The 22755-nt window shown below is 41.5% G+C and overlaps 2 protein-coding genes across 5 annotated transcripts in view; one reads left to right on the forward strand and one right to left on the reverse strand.

The window, feature by feature from the left end:
• Window positions 1-304: 304 nt before the first annotated feature.
• ybey (ybeY metalloendoribonuclease) lies at window positions 305-22469 on the forward strand. 2 transcript variants are annotated; one of them, XM_047046779.1, is made up of 5 exons: window positions 306-1184; window positions 1281-1412; window positions 1528-1596; window positions 1674-1765; window positions 22277-22469. In XM_047046779.1, exons 1-5 carry the CDS (start codon window positions 975-977, stop codon window positions 22344-22346), a joined length of 573 nt encoding a protein of 190 aa, XP_046902735.1. In that variant the 5' UTR covers window positions 306-974; the 3' UTR covers window positions 22347-22469. The 2 variants fall into 2 exon arrangements, with proteins under 2 accessions (XP_046902736.1, XP_046902735.1); XM_047046780.1 differs by lacking the exon at window positions 22277-22469 and having other exon boundaries at window positions 305-1184; window positions 1493-1596; window positions 1674-1767.
• The window catches only part of usp37 (ubiquitin specific peptidase 37), a 159241-nt gene continuing 139368 nt past the window's right edge, over window positions 2883-22755 (reverse strand). For all 3 annotated transcript variants that reach the window (XM_047046776.1, XM_047046774.1, XM_047046775.1), the window contains 4 exons: window positions 8694-8809; window positions 4107-4176; window positions 3778-3916; window positions 2883-3379 (listed from right to left, as the gene is read on the reverse strand). In XM_047046776.1, coding sequence (XP_046902732.1) covers window positions 3295-3379; window positions 3778-3916; window positions 4107-4176; window positions 8694-8809 — 410 coding nt within the window. In that variant the 3' untranslated portion in view covers window positions 2883-3294. The remainder of the gene's footprint in view (window positions 3380-3777; window positions 3917-4106; window positions 4177-8693; window positions 8810-22755) is intronic.

A 22755-nucleotide genomic window follows, 5' to 3' on the forward strand; every position in this document is an offset into this window, starting at 1 on the left:
GAAAAAAAGCAACATATGTGATGAGTTCCATCTAGAATAGCCCTATATTTAGCCCTATAGCCTATTTCTAAAAAACAAGTTGAAGGAATACTAGTTTGCATCATCTCTCTGATTCTTATCGGACTTTCTGCCCATAGATTCTGCCTTAGCTCACACGCTCGTAACCATATCAATCTATGCTCGCGACTGGTTGTTGCAAAGTATGACGTGTACAGCTAGTTGCAAGCGTGCACGAAGTCTCGGAGCTAGGGAAAAAAAGAGCCACTGTTTAAAGCTAGACCGGAAGACACGGAAGTGGAAATATTTTTTATTGAAATGAATGAGGACGCCATCTTGGAAGACAAAAGTAGCTTACTCTAGTTATATTAACTCTACGCAAAAAGCACATGTAAATGTTTACTTCCTACTTTACTCGCCTTGAATATCGGGGTATACGATTGGTGGATTTTATGAAGGTGTCATGTATATGAGCTCTTATTGGATGCGGACCATAGTTGTCCGGAAAACATGCCTGTGTCGATAAAGAAACGCAATGTTTGTTCCTTGAAAAATGTGCAAGAACTGGACATGCCAACACATTTTTTAAGGGTTGTTGAACAGTTTTAAAGCGATACAGAAAATTCCAGCTGATCCATCGCCAGGGATAGTTCAAATGCACGATTGGAGCTTCAGCCCACCACCTATAATATTAACTCTACGCACTAGCTTCACCCGGAAGGTTCAGGTTCCGCATCTCGTACCCAATGCATTTTGCTGGCTAGTTCTTTTCGAGTTAACAGGCATTGTTCTGAACATTTTATATCGACGCGTCATAATGAACAATATATTTCTTAGACGAGAGTCAACGTTTTAATTAGGCTTACAAATCGAAATAGGAATTGAATCTGCACCCTCCTGGAGTTCACCTTGAATGAACGGACGAACTATAGCTGTGCCTGCAATGAGGCACTAATTTAATTTCTACCTGCTTTATAATGGGCGTAGTTCTTCGAAATCTGCAGAAAGTTGTTCCACTACGACGTGCTACACTACGCAAAGATGTAGACACTCTCAGGCACATACTAGGGCTACAAAAATTTGATATAGGTATAATTTGCGTTGATAACCGTAGAATTCAACGCATTAATAACATTTATCGGAAAAAGAACACGCCCACAGATGTCCTTTCATTTCCTTTCTACGAGGTAAGTTCATGGGGAACATCTAAACCTCTGGTTATTAGCTTTTGTGCATGGGGCCACCACTGAGTGACATGCTATTAATGATTGTTTACTCTCTAGGACTTGAGACCAGGAAGGCTGCCTTGTCCCATACACAGAGACGAGCTTAACCTTGGAGACATTTTCTTGGGGGTTGAATACTTGACGAAAACGTGCCAGAACGAATCTCAGGATATTCATGGTGTTCTCACAGTGAGCCAATACCACAAAACATTTAATATTCAAATTAGTATTATGGCATGGACTGGGTAATCTCATTATTAAGATAGCAGTTTCTGCCTCTATCTGCCTCTATCTACCTCACCAGGTGGTCACTGCTCATGGGATCTGTCATCTACTGGGCTATAGACATGAAACAGAGGAAGAGTGGGCAGAGGTAAGAACATTGAAGCTGTCCCAGTTTTGTAAGCTTAAATTGCCTTTGTTTCAATTCCTGATTTTGTAAACCAACAGATGATGCAGAAGGAAAGCTATATTTTTACTGAGTTTAACAGACTCACTGGCAGACTTCTGGAACCTCTGACCAAGAAATGCACCCAAAGCAGGTGACTTCATCAATCCCAACTACCTAAAAACTGGATTTTAACATTAAATTGAGGACAACCAAAAGTACATTTTTGGTTCAAGAACATGTTTTTTTACTCATCTCACAGTGCACAGTACAATCAACATATACCTGCACCTTCACAATTATCCAACACTACTGCTCATTAAACGTTTTGGCTTGACATGTGACAGGAAAAATAAAACATCAAAACATGTTAACATTAATAGTTTTATTTAAAATTTGCTTTAGGAAGTGTAATTGAAATGCTGAATAAGCTCCATCCACTCTGCAAGACAATTTCTCTTTAACTGGTGCATATTCAGGTTGGTGCAAGTATGGACCGCCCAGACAAAGATTTGGCATGCTTTCATTCCACATTAAAGATCATGTCAGTTACACAGATTTTCAGGCTGTTTCCTCACAGTTACATAAATTACCATTTGAAGTCCTACATGTATTTATAATTTTGGTGCCACAAGGCATTAACTTCTATCGCTACAAGTTCATTTCAGATGTAACTATTTTGCTAGAAATGATTTAACTGCTTAACTTTGCCCCTTCCTATAACAGCCCCAATATCCTTACACTACAAGCACTGCATCAGAGAGAAGCTCTCCAAGCAGGAAATTCAATCTAGAATTTAGGCTTTGTGAGACATTTTAATTGGCCATTAAAACCATATAATAAATACATAAATATGTTGGCTTTTTACCAGCAAAACTATCTTAAGTGTTCACGTCCATAACAAGATTTTTACTTGTTTTGAAAAGTTATAAGAAAAAAAAAAAATTATTGGTTGTTCACAGTAAAGCTCTGTAGAAAAAAAAGTAGTTCTTTAATGGGAGGCACTAAAAAAAACCCTAGGTGTGTGAGATTATAAAAAGCAACTATATTATAAGCTTGTTAAATTTTTCTGATGTATAAAACGTCAACTCTCAATCATTTAATAAGTAAAGTAGAACAAAACATTTCAAACATACCCATTCAACCTCAAATTACAGATTGGAAACTCCTATGCAGAATCGGCTAATTCATGCCACAGAATAAATATTGCACCACTTATGCTGCATATAGAAACAAAAAGACCCTCCAAACTAAGTTGTCTTATACTCAAACACATAGAAGAATAGATCTTTATTAGATTATATGGGAAATAAAAATTCCGAAAACCATACAATCTGAGGAGCAACAGCATCTGACACTATAAAGTTCTGAATGTGATAGTAGAGAAAAACAAGGGCCAGTTCCGAATTGATCATGAAGAAAATACTGAACCCTATATGCAAGGGTTGTTTTCTTCCAAATTGAAAACACAATGACAAAATACAGTCATGAACTACAATTTCATACAGCCTGATTATTGACTAAGGTTTCAGTGTCACCAACAGAAGATTCCTTAGTCTAGGTGTCATAATACCTGAAAAGGGGGAGGCAGAGTGCCTAAATGGACGGTGTTAGTAGTACTGGAGAAGACTCCCTTTTCTTTCACCCCAACTCAAACCAGCATTCAGACAGCATAACATGTCTTTAAAGGGGCTGAAGGACACTCCTTCCTGCCTCGGACGAGGTCCCCCCTGTCTTCTCAAGATCAGACAGTTCCTCAAACACATCCCTGAAGAAAGAATGGGACAGCAGTGAAGAACAAGCTCATACACACTTATGTACACATATAAACCAAAACAAGGCCGTAATCATAATACATATTGGGGGGGGACACATTCCCCCCAATATTCAAATCTGGTCAACATTTCCCCCCCAATATATTGATAAAAAAATATAAATGTGCTACGCTACAACAGGCAACCACCCACGCTGTCCGAAATTATCATAAAAAAACAATATTCGTCCCCCCCAATGTTGACTCAATGGCTACGGCCTTGGACCAAAGTATTGGGACGATACCCAAGCTAGACAACACCCACCTACCCCTCTTTCCAACTGACCCAGTTAGAGAGCATGACCATGAAAATGTTTATGATATCCTAGGTTGCTGTTTGTCAGAGAACTTACTTGTGCATGTAGAAAAAGATGTATCCACTGCGATCTCGGTCCCTCTGCACGTTGGATTCCTGTGTGCGGGACACATCCAGGTCATTGAAGGTCAGCCATGACTGCTTCCTCATGTCATATACATCGCTGATATAATGACCTGAGGAGAAGTATTTAGAGGTGGGAAGGGATAATGTACATTAACACTTTAGCTCAAATTTAAAATGATGTCAATGTCTTTGGAAAGTGTAGTAACTGCGGCTCAATGCATGTTATACAACTACTACACAGTATTTAGCAATAGGCCAGTGAGCGGCAGACATATAAATAGACTCAAGTGGAGTTCATACCTGAGGATGAGCTGCTTCCAATGTGACTGACCACACTGATGAGTCTAAAAGAATTGGCCAGGTCTCCACTCTAGATAGGAAGTGTGAAGAGTTATGCAGCTATGCAGGACTAAGGATAAATTCCATTTACAACAGGTGTTTGGTGTTTTAAGCCCCCAACGATGCCTTCCAGGCAGCGAGGGGATGGGTAGGTTTAAGGTTGAGGTTAGGGTTAGCTGCCTCTAAGGAGCCATTGGGGGTTTAAAACACCATCAAGCTTTACAACAACCCAAAACCCCATTCAGAAACATTATTTATAGACATTATTTATAGGGTTGTCAAAGTTAACGCGTTAACGCAATCTCACTTTAACGCGACAAAAAAAATTGTGCCGTTAACGCAGGTTTCTTTTTGACCGTGGGAATCACCTGTCGTCATTCACTGCCGATGGTAGCTGAATGATGGGGAGAAAGCTTTTAGATGGGAAGTTCCATTTCAAAAAGTTGCGAGACGGCTCGGTTGACAAAACTAAGGCTGTGTACTGATTGTCAGGCTGAGTTTGGTTATCACCGGAGTACTTCCAGCCTAAACTATCACATGCAAGCAAAGCACACAGTTAGCAGCGTTTGCGGAGCAGCAGCATTAGCAGAGCAGCAGCAGCAGTGTTTGCTCCGGTAATATATGGCAGACAACACTCGCAAAAGAAGCGAGCAGCTGACTGGGTTCAACAAAATAAAAACGGTATTTTTCAATATTAAGATCTGTGGTTGCCTAAGTATCTGAAATATGTTTGAGATTTGAATATTATGGAGCAGGATATCATAGTAGGCTATGAGACAACATGTCTTAAATGTATTTTATATTCCAGAACAAGTATAATTGTGTGGATGTTTATGATACAGCCTTATAGTTTGTGATTAATAAAACTCCCTCACTATTTAGTTGTGTTCCATCTGAACTTGTTATATGGACCATATAGGATCCAGTTAGGCCTATTTGAAGTTTTTAAGTACACCCTTTTAATGTTATTTTAAAACAAATCATTTATTTGGGTGCAATTTAACAGATTAAACAGATTGAATAATTTTGAGATGAATCATATGAAATAATGCGATTAATCGTGATTAAATATTTTTATCGCCTGACAGCCCTAATTATTTATGATTAAAACACTCCTGCAAGATGGGGAGGGATCAGCATTATAATTCCTTAAAGAAAATGTTTATTATTCAAATGTAGAAATGTTTTTGACATCAGGGCTTTAAACTGTGACCAAACGCATTTTGTGACCATTTATTAAGACTGCGAGTAACAACTTGCACAACTACGACCTGCAAATTTGAATTTTATGTTGACAAAGAGGAGGGAGCAAGGCCGAATCCCAATACTCCCCCTTACCCCTTCCCCCTAGCCCTTAGTTTACCCCTAGCCCTCGAAACTGAGGGGTAAGGGCTACATATCCCTAAGAAATGGGACGCCACTTGGTTACAGGTATGTCATCTAGCATGCATCGATATCTCCAAAGCAAGTAGTGTACTGATATTAAACGAAATTTGCTGCTAATGGAGTTTACTTAAAACTGTAGACATGCGGGACTGTTGTGCAATTCAGCACGGTAACATTAGCGTACCAAACTAGCGATTTTTAGAAAACGTTTCAAGAAGGAAAATGGTTGCAAATTTATGTTCAGGACTGTGTATAACACAAAACAAGACTGTCATAATTTTTTTAAATCAATTAATTAAGCTGAAAATATTACATTTATCGGACTCTCTGGATGATCTGGCCACCATTGTTGTCGGTCGCGTAGTATTAACATAGCCCTGGGTTTCAAGTAAGCTCCAGATCTTACTTGGTTTTAAGGGGTATATACCCCTTTGTCTTAGCCCTACCCCTAGCTCACAAAGAGTATTGGGACACCAATACACTAGCTCTCACAGGAACGCGCAAAACAAAGGGGAATGGGTAAGGGGGAGTATTGGGATTCGGCCTTAGCCTACGTGTGAGTGTCCGTGAGTGATTATTCAATTGCGTGTGAAATGTAATTTACACCCGTGTCTCTCAAAGGGTGTCTCGCATAGGGAGTGATTGACAGTTTCCCATACATTGATTTATTTGTGGCTGTCTGCCACAATAAAAATTGACTGGCACAAATGTATTTCCTTTTTTATTTTTAACCCGTTTAACAAGGCAAAAAAAGTATCTCACTGTATAATTGATGCGCTCAGCCCCCTCTTGCCACGCTCGCATTCTCTCTCTCTCACTTCAACAAAGCCGTCTGTGAATGGGTATCAATGCGTGGGACAAACAGTTTTTTCCCTCAGAGAATACGGCCGGAGAATCAATCCGGAATTTACGAACGGTTAGTAGGCCTATCATAATTCTATGCACAAATATGTCCAAAACTGATTAATTAAAATTAAATGTAATAATATTCATACTTAAATACATTTGGTAAATATAACAATATGAGTCCAACGTAATGTTTGTATTACGTAAAGCTCCAAGCTTTTGCGCTCAAATGAATGCAATTATTTCTTTTTTGTCCCTATCTACACTCACTAACCGATTAATCTAACCGATACTAGGACATAGGTTTGGGCTATTTTACAACGTCTGGCTCCGCCCCCGCCTACCGCCACAAATATAATCACATTCTGTGGGAAACACTGTAATATAAACCAATCTAAAATCTGCAATAAAGTTAAGAACATAAAGATTACGTTTAATTGGTTATGTAACATTGGATAGAACGGTGAACCAGTCACTGTATCAGCTCACAGCTTATACTACTGTGCCATTAAAGAAACTATTGCATAGAGCTCATGATAAAATTTGTGGCACATACACACAGATTTCTGGAATTATAGATAGTGCAGTGCCCGTGATGCAGCTGGTGATGACATTTCTTCTCAGTGGTTTTGGTACCTATATTTCTCAGATTACATTTGAAATTCTCTCATCTTTGAAATACTTGTTCAACCTCCACATCTATTCTAGTAAAATAACCAACGCTGGAGGATGAGCTTGGTATAGATCTGCATGAATATTGATGCATAGCTGTGAGAATGTACATTCATGACTGAGAAATGTTTTTGTTTTTATGAACATACTAACTGCCAAGAGGTGTATTGGGAGGGTGGGTGAGGGTTATCTTGTTCGTGTAAAAAATAAAGAAAGACTGAAAACATGGAGGAAAAAAATTACTGCTTACGGTAACCGGTATTGTGCTATTCATTCAATAAAAAAAATATATTTATAAAAAAAAACTATGCTGTGGTAGCCTACATTCATGAAATTATTATGTAGCCTTAATTTGTCTGCTGTTTTCTACACCACAAAATGTAATGTCTTCAATTATTTGATGTCAAAATGCTTATCCAAACAACGTAAATCCCGGCACTGCACTCCGTTATAAAGAAGACGTATGTGGAATATGAACTTTTCAGAGTGCCCTGTTCTTGAGATGAGTGTGGGAAACTAAACCCATTCTAATTTGTACACACACACAGATTTCTGTCATTAGTAAAATAAATGAAAACATGTTGCGCCACAACAGTTATTTGCACTAGCACAAATGCTCCTATAAGGAGTTGGAAAGACGAGAGGTCAGCAAACTTCTTTTTGGCATAAACTTTGTGCATCATTGATTCAAGTAGGTCTACAGAGACAATATTTTTTGAACAGAAAACTTAGCTAGTCAAACTCACTGCGCTCAAGGTGCTGTCTCCACTTGAACCTGTCCATTGAATTATGTACAAGTAGTCTGCTATACTCCCAAATTTATATTGGGGTCGCACAGATAACATTTTGGGTGCATATGTGATAAAATGGCCGCAATTTAGAGCTTTACTGAAATATGAGTAGGCACTTTTTATTTGTTGAGTAAATGTTTTTTTTTTTTTTTTTTTACTGTAACTTCCGTTTTTTTATCTGAGAAATTGGCCTCTCCATGTGGTCATTTATATAAAATATTTATTCATTGAATTGAAATAAATTGTGCCATATCATGATATGTATTGTTATCGAGATATTCTGCGTGTGCCCCTGAAATAGTGTGCTGTGTGTGCTACAAATAGTCTGTCTGACAACACCATTAGCTTATCTAGCTTGGCTGAGTAAACATATGTGACGAGTCGCACAAGTGACAAGTGCAGGGCGCTGATAGAAATCTTTTAGTTGTGGGGGCCAAAAGAGGGTGTACTGCATTGCTTCTTTAGCACTCTGGGGCACTATATCTGCTAATTAGGTCCGCTGTTAATTTCACAGAAACTTTACAGGCAACGTCACTATTGTCCTCGTAATTGAAAGCATTAAATGATGATGCCGATTTCAAGTATGAGTATTAACCATGTGGGATTGTCACGATACAACTACCAATGGGTAGTATCAGTGCATCTGTAGTTAGACCCTAAACCTCTATCAGAGATTATTGGACCTGCAGACCAACAGAATATGCATACATTTATTTTAGCCCTGTGATCAACACTTGCCTGTGCAGGTGTTCACACAACCTGGTTTAAGAAGCAAGTGCTGGTTGAGTGAGAATTGTTATGAATAGACCAGATCACATTTTGGAGCCACTGGCAATGGAAGGGGGCAGTTTACCTCCGCATTCCTCCTCAGGCCCTCTGCTTCAGTTTCAGTGTACTCCATGTCAAGCACGTCCTCATTCCCAGAGTCCTCATCAGAGCACAGCAGCTCTGGCAACGAGTTGTTGAAGTCTGAGAAGTCAGAAAACAAAACAAGGGTTAAACCATGTAGATCAAGTTTTGGAGAGAAAGTAGTGCACGCCCAAGTAGAGTCTCACAAGTTATGATTTCCATACAGCTCCAGCATAACACAAAGACAGTTTCATACAGCTGCAAATAACATTCTAGAGTGGAACTGGCAAATACAGTAGACACCAGCACTAACCAGCTGATGACCCTGAACTCCAAAGAACATCATTCAACATACAATTTTATAGTATCAAAAGTAATCGGTCCATCCACAATGGTCACTGTCTTCACTAAGGTCAGAGGTGACATCTATTGATCCAATCAGTATACATGTCTGTCACAAAGTCCTTCCTATGATCAATAGGGCTATCAACGAATATTCCATATTCGAATAGTGGTTAAAAACTTAAATTCGAATGTGAAAATTAATATTCGAATGTAAAAAAAAAGTTTACAAAAAAAACGTGGCAGCTGCAGTCTGTCTGCTTTGCGGGTTGGCGCGCGCCTCAGCGTCACTGCTGACATTTGACTTGCGTGGAATATGTCTGAAAGTGCAGAACCCAGCTTGACCGCAGCAGAGAAAGTGATTGTAACCCCAAAAAATCTAAAGAGTGATGTCTGGAGATATTTTGGATTTTGGTCAGTTGATGGTAAACTTGTTGAGCCTACAGCTAAAGTAGTGGTGTAAGCTATGTAAGCTAAAGTTAGCTTACCATTCAACAACTAGCAACTTGAGGCTACATCTCCATGTTTACCACAGCACAGCTCGCTAGGAGCGTTCAATGTCGGTTATATACTGTATAACTTCAATTAATGTTAATAATATTTGTTTAAATCACTGAATGAAGCTTGCCATATTTGGGACAGGAATCGCGACCTTAAATTGCTTGCACAAAACTCTTGATCAGAACTCAGCATTTGTTCATTGTTGTCGTTCATTTTATACCGCTATGCGCAGAGAGCGAGACGGTGCTGGAGAGAGAGAGAAATAAAGAGTGCATGTGTCTACATCAAGTCTCTCCTGCAACCTTACACCCCCACCCGTCACCTACGGTCTTCCTCAGACAACCGCCTGGTGGTCCCACCGCTCAAGACTGCCAGGTCCCAACACAAGCTCTTCTCCTGCCTGGCCCCCCAATGGTGGAACCAGCTCCCCACCTCCATCAGGGACACTGACTGTCTCCCCACCTTCAAGAAAAGGATCAAGATACACTTGTTCCGGGAGTACAACGGCACTTAGGAATGCTTGGCTAGACCTGTTGCTAGTTTCCTCCAGGATCACAATGACTCTTATTGAGTGACTTGTTGCTCTTGTAGGTTAGTTATAACGAAGTTAAGTCTTGTACTCGCTGTGAAATATTTTACTATTGATTGTTCTTCCACAGGTACAGTCCTGCACTTTTTTTGTGGTTCATGTTGTTTTAACTTGTAAACTTGTATAACTGCATGCTCTTATGGGTCTTCCCTTTTGGCACTTGTTTAGTTTTTTCACAATGTATGCTTTATGTTTTGGCTGCCAGCAATGTTTGGGACTACCTCGTTGTTATGATCAGTGACCTATGCTCTTTTGTAAAGCTCTCTCTTGGAAGTCGCTTTGGATAAAAGCGTCTGCTTAATGCATAAATGTAAATGTGTGAGAGCGAGAGGCCAAGATCTGCAGTCTTGGCCATTAGTTAATTTACTTATTTTTGTGTAGGTAATATGTTGTTAAATATGTTTATTTAACTTTGACGATCCCCACCGAAGCATTCGGTCTCACACGCAGACTGGACAACCGTTTCTTTCCAAGGGCCATCAGGATCATCTGAATGGACATTGATATGGACAATGATACACTTCTCACTAGGCACTTTACACACTCACTTTCAGCTGCTGGTAGCACTATCAGCAATACTGCACTATTGTACTTCACTTGTCTTAGGTTAGTATAGGTTAATAAGGTTAGTATAGGTTATTATGTGTATTATGTGTCATTAGAGGTTTAGTATAAAGTATTGAATATTGTATATTATTTGTATATATCTGTCAATCACCCTGGGATCTGCGACGGTGACCCCTTCATCCTCTGCCAGGAACCTTGGGGTTACCATGGATGACAAGCTCTCCCTCATGGCCCACATTGCTGCAGTCTCCCGGTTGTGTAGATTCACCCTCTACAACATCCGGAAGATCAGGAGATACCTGTCTGAGCTGCTAATCCAAGCACTGGTCCTTTCCAAGTTGGACTACTGCAACTCGCTGCTCGCTGGTCTCCCAGCATGTGCAACACACCCTCTTCAGAGGATTCAGAACGCAGCGGCCCGCCTGGTCTACAATCTACCCAGACACTCCCATGTTACCCCGCTCCTCATCCCTCTCCACTGGCTACCCATCAACGCCCGTATCACATTCAAGACCCTGGTACTGACCTTCCGAGCAGTGAACGGGACTGCACCCGACTACATCAAGTCTCTCCTGCAGCCTTACACCCCCACCCGTCACCTACGGTCTTCTTCAGACAACCGCCTGGTGGTCCCACCGCTTAAGACCGCCCGGTCCCAACACAAGCTCTTCTCCTAATTAACACATTACAAACCCCTGACTGTTTGTTTAGGCAGCTCACACTCAGCTGCAATGTACACACATACCCCACCAGACATGCCACCAGGGGTAACTACACAATTCCAACAATTAAAACAAACTCAAAACAACGTACAGTACAATGCAGGGCTATGGTTGAATGGAGCTTTGGATGAAAGCATCTGCTAAATGCGTAAATGTATATTAGGAGGTTTACTTTATTTTAGCTCATCATTGATGTGTTCGCCCACGATGGCAGCCACGGTAGCTCGGTGTGCTCTGTTTTGTCTTGTTTCGTCTGTTAATTCAGTGTTCTGCCAAGATTTCCGGGGTTCTCTAACAAGAGAAGCACTTCTTAACATCAGGACTACAACTCCTGTGGATTTATTTCCCACTTTTCTGCTTCCAGCGGCAGACTTAGTGGGAATTATAGTCAAAGCCACTCTCGGCTTTGTCCTAGCAGCGAAGAATCGTAGGAGAGGTAAACGAGCCGGTGCTTTGGTGCGACTTCGTCTGCGCGGAGTGCGCACAGCGTTACCGGGAATATTTCTCTCCAACGTTTGTTCGCTGAGCAACAAACTGGACGAACTTCAACTACTGGTATGGAAAGACAGAGACTTTCGTTCATCTTCCGTTTTGTGCTTTACGGAAACATGGCTGAGTGAAATGATCCCAGACTCTGCACTACAGCTAGCAGGTTTCAAACTGCTGAGAGCGGATCGTGACTCCCTGCTTTCTGGCAAAATGAAAGGCGGTGGTATTTGTTTTTTTATTAACAGTGGCTGGTGTGAAGATGTGACAGTGATTCTGCAGCATTGTTCTCCTGATCTGGATTTTTTTTTAATTAACTGTAAACCTTTTTACTCGCCACGTGAGTTTGCTTCATTCATACTGGTCGGCGTCTACATGCCCCCTCAGGCTAGCGCCAACGAGGCTCAACGTGTACTCGCAAACCAGATATTGTGCGTGGAGCATGAAAATCCAGATTCCTTGGTTATTGTGCTAGGCGACTTTAACAAAGGCAATCTAACTCAAGAACTCCCCAAATACAGACAATTCATCAAATGCCCTACCAGAGAAGAGAACACTTTGGATCACTGCTACTCTACTATCAGTAAAACATACCATGCGGTTCCCCGAGCAGCACTGGGTCACTCAGACCACGCCATGGTCCATCTGATTCCTGCATACAGGCAGAAGCTTAAGCGCTGTAAGCCTGCTGTGAGGACATCGAAACAGTGGACCAGTGAAGCTATGGAGGAACTGCGGGCGTGCTTGGACTGTACTGACTGGGACATGTTCATGACTGCTACCAATAGTCTGGATGAGCTCACAGAGGCTGTGACATCATACATCAGCTTCTGTGAGGACTGCTGTATACCAACACGCACCAGGGTGAGCTACAACAACGACAAACCCTGGTTTACAGCTAAACTCAGAAGGCTGAGGCTGGACAAAGAGGCAGCGTTTAGGAGTGGGGACAAGGACAGATTCAAGGAGTCTAAGAACAGGTTTAGCAAGGCGGTGAGAGAGGCTAAACGACTGTACTCGCAGAGACTGGAACACCAATTCTCTGCTAATGACTTTGCTTCTGTCTGGAGAGGCCTCAGGCAGATCACCAACTTCAAGCCCAGAGCCCCCCACTCCACTAACGACTCCCGCCTGGCCAACGACCTGAATGAGTTCTACTGTAGATTTGAAAGACAATTGGACAGTCCTGAACAACCCCTTTCCACCCGTGAGGCCCCCACCCCTTCCCCCATCTACAGTGACGACCCTCTCCATTCAGGAGAGAGAAGTGAACAAACTGTTCAAGAGACAGAACCCCCGCAAAGCAGCTGGGCCGGACTCTGTCTCTCCAGCCACCCTCAAGAACTGCGCTGACCAGCTGTCTCCGGTGTTTACCTACATCTTTAACACCTCCCTGGAGACATACCATGTGCCAACCTGTCTCAAATCCTCCACCATCATCCCTGTGCCCAAAAAGCACAGGCCAACTGGACATAATGACTACAGACCCGTCGCCCTGACCTCTGTGGTAATGAAGTCTTTTGAGCGCCTGGTGCTGGCACACCTTAAATCCATCACTGACCCTCTACTGGACCCCCTGCAGTTTGCCTACAGAGCCAACAGGTCTGTGGACGATGCAGTTAATTTGGCCCTCCACTTCAGCCTACAGCACCTGGACTCCCCAGCATCCTACGCCAGGATCCTGTTTGTGGACTTCAGCTCTGCCTTCAACACCATCATCCCCGCTCTGCTTCAGGACAAGCTCTCCCAGCTGAACGTGCCTGATTCCACCTGCATGTGGATCACAGACTTCCTGTCTGACAGGAAGCAGTGCGTTAAGCTGGGAACACAAGTCTCTGATTCCCGGTCCATCAGCACTGGATCTCCCCAGGGTTGCGTCCTTTCTCCTCTGCTCTTCTCCCTGTACACCAACAGCTGCACCTCCAGCCATCCGTCCGTCAAACTCCTGAAGTTTGCGGACGACACCACCCTCATTGGGCTCATCTCTGGTGGAGACGAGTCCGACTATAGGTGGGAAGCGGACTACCTGGTGACCTGGTGCAGCCAGAACAACCTAGAGCTCAATGCTCTCAAGACAGTGGAGATGGTTGTGGACTTCAGGAAGAACACAGCCCCACTCACCCCCATCACCCTGTGTGACTCCCCAGTCAACACTGTGGAGTCCTTCCGCTTCCTGGGCACTATCCTCTCCCAGGACCTCAAGTGGGAACTGAACATCAGTTCCCTCACCAAGAAAGCACAACAGAGGATGTACTTCCTGCGGCAGCTGAAGAAATTCAACCTGCCAAAGACAATGATGGTGCACTTCTACACAGCCATCATTGAGTCTATCCTCACCTCCTCCATCACCATCTGGTACGCTGCTGCCACTGCCAAGGACAAGAGCAGGCTGCAGCGTATCATCCGCACTGCAGAGAAGGTGATTGGCTGCAATCTGCCTTCCCTCGAGGACCTGCACACCTCGAGGACCCTGAGACGAGCGAAGAAGATTGTGGCGGACTCCTCCCACCCTGGTCACTCCCTGTTTCAAACACTCCCCTCCGGCAGAAGGCTGCGGTCCATCAGGACCAAAACCTCACGGCACACAAACAGTTTCTTCCCTTCCGCTGTTGGCTTCCTCAACAAGGCCAAGAGCTCACACTGACTCTAATGACTTCATGTCTAAAAACGTTTTACTTTTGCACTACATTCAATTCCTGTAATTTTGTATTTTATATTGTAATTTGTCAACTTATATTTTATTTTATGCCCACTTTTATTCTATTTTAGTGTATTCCACTTATTACTGCTAGTTTTAGTATAGTTAGACCACATATTTAAATTTAAGATTCCTATATGTTTATTGTATGCACCTTCCTGCCAAAGCAAATTCCTTGTCAGTGCAAACTTTCATGGCGAATAAATCCCATTCTGATTCTGTGTACTTTCTGTTATGTTATTAGCCTGGCTGCCAGCCCAACTTCTCCCTGCCAAAAAGAAATTTGGTCGGGAAGTTGGATCTGGAGGGTCTCGTATTGGGGACCAACTACAGAAAACCAGAATCTGGGCGAACCAATGAAATTGCCAGGGCGGGCTTTATACGATGATGGACAGATGATCAACAGTAACGTAATCAACAACGTCACAAAAGAGCGCTTGGGTTGAATTCGTTTTCAACAAACAACATATTACGTTGCTCTGATTGGTTGTAGGTCTATCCAATTGAGCGAAGAGGCATTTGTTTTACGAGTTCGGTTGAAACACGCCTTGTAGTCACAGCCCAACGGAGAGTTTTCAGACTCATATTCTGACTAGAATTATGAGTATGACAACGTCAGGCTAGAGAAGTACTGCTTCTTGGATGATTTGTGTTCCATATCAGTACATATCACACATTTGCCTTTGTTTCCATGGGATTCATGGAATTGCTAGTTTCTGCTCCACCATTGTGTAATAAAAAATATTATTTAGGACAGCAATTACATTTTTGTGTTATCCTTTCGCATTACACACATTTAGTCAATGTACTTAAACTCAACCGATTGTTGTCATTTTACCATACTGTTCACATTGAACAGACATCAGTGTTTGGGAAGATTACTGTATATTTCCACTTTTTATCTGTATTTCCATCGTAAATTTGTTCTTTAATTTCAATTGGAAGGGGTATTAAAAGGTCTTAAATTTAACTTGTTTACACCTGTAGAAACCCTGTGAAGCCCCCACCCCCCACTCACATTTAACAGCCATTAAATTCATTAAGCAAGTTGTTTAACTCAAACAACCATAACACAGTACATGTGGTATACAAAGCTGCAGTCAGATTTGGTGAAATTGTTAGCTTGGATGTTATCTTGACATATACATGGGGTCTTGATGATGATGCGCACGCAGCTTCAAGGCAGAAAGACGCGTTCCATTTCAGGAGACGCCGGGACCTTAGCGCGTCAGTAGCATCTCGTCATATCACACAGTCGGAGCACAGCTAGATCATCAGCGTCAGCGCTCTTGGGTACCCAGCATGCAGTGCGGCATGTCAAAAAACATCAAGACTTGTGGAAAATAGTTTGGTTACAACAGCTATGCAAGGGATTTCAGTTGTTGCGTTCGTTCAGTTAGATGTTTGTAGTATTGTTGTTTGTTAGTTAAAATAATCTTGTTGGTCACCCTGAGAGTGCATGTTGTGTGGTTTAATCGGAAGTGAGAGTCGGCCTTCATACATTTATGCTGGCAAGGAGACCATCATTAGCCTGGCTCTGCCCTCCTACGTACTTCCGCTCAATTTGGATTTTGCTTCTGTACTAGGTCTGGGAGCCTAACTTTGAAGTCGGTTTCCAGAAACAAATTTTTTGTAGGTCCAATCAGCGAACAGAGGGAGTGGCTGAGAATGATGACGTTAATGTTGTGCACTCGTTTAAGCAGTTCATTAATGGCGGCGGAGAAAGATGCTAGTGAAGCTATTCTGCGGTTGTGGCAACGCTGCCGAATATCCATAGGTTAAAGCCGGAGCAAGAATATTTCTTGCTTAGTTTTATTTGTGGCCATGATGTTGTGGCCCTCCTCCCCACGGGGTTTGGGAAAAGTTTGATTTTCCAGCTACGGCAGCTAGCTCCGTTACAGTGTGGTGAAGGAGTTGGCTAAGGCGAACGCTTGCGATTGGTTATGGCAAATCAGAGTGGCTCTGGGCAGATCCAATAGTTTTAAACTTCAACAGAGGACCCACCTTCAAGGAAGTTAACGTTTGTCAATGGAGAGATCCCAGACCCTCTGTACAAATGAAATGTACGAGGCTCTGGTTAGGACCAGGCTAGACCATCATGGGCTGTGCCATAGACCTTTTGCCAATGAGGCTATTCTTCATTGTAAGATCACTGTGGTTCTGGAAAGCGGTCTAAGCCATCTTTGAGAAATTCTGGAAACAGTGTTGCGGTAAACGGCATGGATTGGGGGATAGTGTGCGGGCAGGTGTGTTTTTATATAGGGGCGAAATGAAATGAGAAATGTAATACAAAATGTCCGAAAGGGGTGTATTTATGTAAATGTACACATTGCCTCAATATCTTTGTGTCAATAAATCAAATATCATTTTGACTGATGGTTTTCAAACCTTATTGGGTTCAAGATGACATCACTCTGAAGTACCATCAACAATTAAAAATATGATTGAATTTGAGTAGTTTAGACTTTGGCTGAATCTAACAACTCTTACCACAGAAGAAACAGCTTACTTTTTTATACAGTAACTGAACATGACAATATTCAACACTGAGTATAGCTCAATGGCCAGTGACCTGCAAAATATAAGGTTGTAGGTTTGAATCCAGCCGCAGTCTTTAAGCCTGTCTTAAATTTGAATATCTGTTTATTTTATTTTTTTACAATATGTTTATTAGGTTTTTTCAGGTGATTAAGTACAAACAGACAAATACGAGGAGTAAGTAAGAAATTATACCAAAATGAAATTAAAAGAGAAAGAAAAATAAGACAATTGAAATAAAATAAAAACAGAAAACAAACAAACACAACTAACAGACAGGGCGTGCAACTCAAGACAATGAAATGTATTGATGCATCACTAGTACACAAAATACATTGAAGAGGTGAGTGGCCTATTGTGAGTCTCATAGCTGCTCAAGATCTCCATTAAATTGAGCAAGATGGTCCAAGAATGGCTGCCAGATCTTGAAGAATTGTTTAAGATTGTTTGTCAAACTGTATCGGATTTTCTCCATATGTAATAGAGAAGTAAGTTCTGATAGCCACATCTTAAAGAGTGGCACTGTTTCTGACTTCCACAGCATTAGAATCAGTCTCTTAGCAATTAACATTCTGTACATGATGGTGTGCTGTACTGGGATACTTTGAGGCAATAGAGACAGGGAGTAGCCAAACAGTGCCACCTCTGGCTCAGGCTTGAACACACAGTTCAGTACATAGAAAAGGTGGGTTAAGGATCTGTCAGCAGCTTTACATCGATCACACAAAGGGGAGACAGTAGGATATATTCTATGTAGTTTGGTTTTCGAATAATGGAGTCTATGCATAACCTTAAACTGGATTAAGTGATGTCTGGTATTAATAGAACAATATTGGATTCTGCTGAGACCCTCCTGCCAAACCATGTCATCAATCTGGAGACCCAGTTCCTCCTCCCAAGCCTTTTTCAAAGAGTGGGTGGCATAGTTCACTTGTTCAGAGAATACCCTGACAAAAAAAAATCAAGCATTTTGAATCCGGCGGGCCATGCCAGAAACTGTAAATCCTATTTGTGTCAGGGAGAGATTCAAAGTTAGTCAGGTTTTGGCGGACATAGTTTCTAACCTGAAGGTATCTAAAGAAGTGCGATTGCGGAAGGGCAAACTTGTCTTTTAGTTGAGTAAATGAGGCAAAATGTTTGTCAATGTACAAATCTACGATGCCTTTTTGTCTCCAACTATAAAAAGTCGCATCTGAGAGAGCAGGGGGAAATGTATGATTATGACACACTGGAGCATAGATACAGGTACCAGGTAACTTGCAACACTTCTTAATTTGCTGCCATATATTTTCAAACAATTAATAATTATTCGATTTTTCACTTTTGTGTTGGGCAGCCCAGGTGTTGAAAAAAGAAGAGCTGGGAGTGAACTGTCTTTGATGTCTTTCTTTTCAATGGCTACCCATGCAGGGGTGCTTGTTGAAATCTCCAGGTTGTAGCCATCACCCCAGAAGGCAAAAGCTCTAAGATTTGCCCAGTAGTAATGCTGAAAGCATGGCAGCCCAAATCCACCTTTCTCTCTGGGTTTTTGTAAATGAGTTTTTGATATTCTATGAGCTTTACAACCCCAGATAAAAGGCATGATTATTGAGTCTAGTAATTTAAAGAATGACTGTGAGGAAAATAGGAAGGTTCTGAAAGAGGTATAGGAATCTTGCCAGTGAAACCATCTTGATAGCATTTATACGACCCACCATAGAGAGCGGGAGCGTGCGCCACTTGCCAATATCTCCTTTTAGTTTTTCCACCTTTTCATGGAAATTCAGTTTAAATATTAATTTAGGATCCTTTGGAAGGGTAACTCCTAGGTACTTCCGCTTGTCTGTAACTTTAAATGGGAGTTTATGCAGAAATTCTGCTTCATGGTTATACCCAAGAGGCATAAATGCACTTTTTTGCTAATTAATTGTGTATCCAGAAACCTCCCCAAATGACTTTATGAGGTCTAACAGAATGGGAATAGACTGTTGAGGCTGTGACATGAAGATTGCAACATCATTTGCATATAAGGATAGATGGTGGTCCACACCTCCCAGGTGAATGGGTTCAAGAGAGCTGTGCTGCCTGATACTAATAGCAAGGGGTTCAATACCAATCGCAAAGAGGAGCGGGGGCAAAGGGGGAAGCTAAGGGGGCAGCCCTGGCGCGTCCCACGATGTAATGGAAATGGGGTTGACCTTTCTTGATTTGTTAGAATGGAAGAGGAAGGGTGGGCGTATACATTTTTTATCCATGAGACAAAACGGTCACCAAATCCAAATTCCTCCAATACCCTCCACATATATGCCCACTCTATCTGATCAAACGCTTTCTCTGCATCTAAGCAGAGGACTGCCACCTTCTGATTCTTTCTGTAGTCATGGTACATTAAGTTCATTAATCTTCTAACATTAAAAAAGGAGAACCTAACAGGAATGAAACCAGTTTGGTCTGCATGAATAATGGAGGCGATGTGTTTGTTTAACCTATTTGCCATCAATTTTGTGAACATTTTCATATCGGAGTTCAGCAATGCAATTGGATGATATGATGATGTTTCAGTCTCATCTCTCCCTTCTTTTAGAATAAGTGAGATGTTGGCTTCATACAGGGAGTTTGGAAATGTTTGGATTTCAAATGAGTGGTTAAACATCCTGAGCAAGAGTGGAATCAGCTGTTCAGGGAATTTCTTATATAGCTCTATTCCAAAACCATCGGGGCCAGCACTTTTACCATTGGGAAAGGATTTTATAGCATCCAGAAGCTCTTGAGCAGTAATGTCAGCGTTAAGCGCTTCACACGCCTCGTCATTTAACTTGGGGAGGTTCAGGTTCTCCAGCCACGCAGCGGTGTCCCCTTTAGCTTTGGACAAATATAATTGTTGATAATATTCACTGAAGCGCTTGTTTATATTGCTGGGGTCAGTGATAATGTCACAAGATTTTGAATTTATTTCATGTATAGCTCTGCTAGCCTGCAAACCTCTCAGCTGTTGGGCTAGTAGCTTCTGGGGCTTGTCTCCAAGTTCAAATTGTTTTTGTTTCAGTTTAAACAGCTGGTCCTGCACCTGGGCAGATAGCATATCGTTATATTCATACCTCAGTTTAAGAATATTCTGTAGGGTGACAGAATTGGCAGAAGATTTATAGGCAGTTTCTAGTTGCGTAAGATCTTTTTCAATTTCTAGAAGGCGCTTCTTTTCTTTTCTCCTTGAGTTTTCAAAAGAAATAATATGTCCTCTAATCACAGCCTTAAAAGCTTCCCATAAGGTGGAGTCTGTAACCTCTAGATTATCATTCGTTTCAAAAAAATCTAAGATCCTAGCAGAAATGAACTCAAAGAACGGGGAGTCGGAGAAAAGTGAAGGGCGTAAACGCCAACTAAAGTGCTGTTTCTTATGGTTGAGGTCAAGTACCAATGATATTGGAGAGTGGTCAGAAATTAGGATATTATGATATGAGGTGGAGATAACATTTGAAATCAAGTTTGAGTCAAGCAAAAAATAATTGATTCTAGAGAAAGACTAATAAGAAAAAATAATAATTCCTATGCGTGGGGTGCTGAAGCCTCCATATATCAACTAGATGCGTGGATAACATTAGATTATTCAAGGTTGTGGAGGCAGCAGAAGGCACCAGGTTTGTTTGGGCTGATCTATCCATAAAATCGTCAAGCACACAATTGAAGTCACCACTGATGATCACACGAGTATCTGAGAGACTGAGCAGTAAATTGAAGACTTTACGGAAAAAATCTGGGTCATCAGAATTGGGACCATATACATTTACAAGTGTGACATGGTGTGAGTAAATGTGGCCCGTCACTACGATATATCTGCCATTTGGGTCACACATGGTGGAAACATGTCTAAATGTATATATTGGCACTCAATCAAATTCTAGGATCCTGCTGTCCTGCCTTATCCTACATATGTGTTTTAACAACAGTATTTTTGTACTGACTACATTGCACTGTACCTGGCCCGATTATGGTTCAGTTATGCGTTAAATTGTTGGTGCAAATCGCATCTTACAAATACAGCCTGAAAGATGTAGCCTAATCATTTTTTACCAGGTCAAACAAAGAAAAATTCATTTTGTGTACAATGCAATGGCTGAGATTAGCCTATTCATTCTATTTATTCTGTGGATGTAGGCTAAAACGAACGTATACAATTCAATTTTATTTATAGAGAACATTCCAAAACCGCATTGGGTACCAATGTGCTTTACATTGAGTGGTAAAAGATAAAATCATACACATATGTATTTACAGCTTAAGAATATGACAAGCATTTCAAACCGACAAAAGCAGGATAAGACAAATTGACAGCGTATTTTTAGCTTAAGAATATGACAAGCATTTCAAACCGACAAAAGCAGGATAAGACAAATTGACAGCGTATTTTTCGGAAAACAAGCCGCATTTTCTATAACCCGCACCCCACCAGAACGGGAGCTTTTAACCCGGATTTTAACCCGCACTGAAATATATACCGCACTTGCTACGGGAACAATGATACCAAGCAATGCACAAGTAGGCTATAGGCGATCTTACAGCATGCTGTAACACACTTCGGTTGTGGATAGCATGTCCAGGAGTGGCAAAATCCATTGTTATGTCTACAAAATTATTAGCTTAGCTTGCTTGCAAACCCTGAGAATAGCCTACTAAAGTTAAATTAGTGTATGTCGTTAGCGATGCTAGCTAACGTAGGTTTGCTAGCTGTATATAACATTTCACTGGGTCTTGCAGCTGTTTGATTGACTGAAATTATGATAAAATGTTATGTTCTACTAGCCATTAGCTTACTTTAGCAAATCACTGTATTTCCAAACCCAGATAGATAATTCCTCTTTCAATAAGCCCCCGTTCCAGTGTTGAGCATCAAATTACCTGCACGGTCTGTAGAACTCTTGGGACAAAACCACCTTTTTGTTCTAAAACCGGGCTATACGCCGCTTCGAAATATAACCAGTACAACCACAAGAAAACTGTAAAATCGGGGTACAACCCACGGAAAATACAGTTGTTAAAGAATATATTGTGCTTTTTAAAGTTATGCATTGTGCTTATTAAAGTTATGGCTTATGAACTTAGAAGTTTGCTAAGGCTTAAACATTCTGTCAACAGGCTGTATTTGTGTCTTAATCTCTTCATTCCAGAAGCAACCTTGAAACCGGGCTCAGACGGTACCCGAGCAGGTGGGAGGCGCCGGCAAGAACAACTTCCTGATGCATGAGAAAGCTCAACCCTCTTTTCATCTTTTTATCTTACTGCACAGTACAATATATGCTGGGGCAAGGACAAATAGTGAGTTGGACTTCTTGAACCAGCCCAAACTCTGTTGCGGGTTAGGAAACGTAGACAACCCCAGAGCTCTGTACTTGTTGATTTTTAACTGCTGCATTAAAGCTGATATTATCGAACCTCTGCGACTCCAGACCTCTTTCTAGAACACAGATTTGTGTCATTGAATACCTTCATTTCATATTGGATTAGACACAAAGATTTTAAATCCTTCATTGTACAATTTATAATGCAATTAATTTAAAGCCAAGGAAAATAGATATTTTAAAGGCTCCCTGGACAGACAGTAAAGACAGATGATTTCATGGCCAACAGAAGCTCATTCCAGTCTAGG

The sequence above is a fragment of the Hypomesus transpacificus genome, chromosome 23 (genome assembly GCF_021917145.1).
Source record: "Hypomesus transpacificus isolate Combined female chromosome 23, fHypTra1, whole genome shotgun sequence".
In the NCBI taxonomy this organism is placed as follows: domain Eukaryota; kingdom Metazoa; phylum Chordata; class Actinopteri; order Osmeriformes; family Osmeridae; genus Hypomesus; species Hypomesus transpacificus.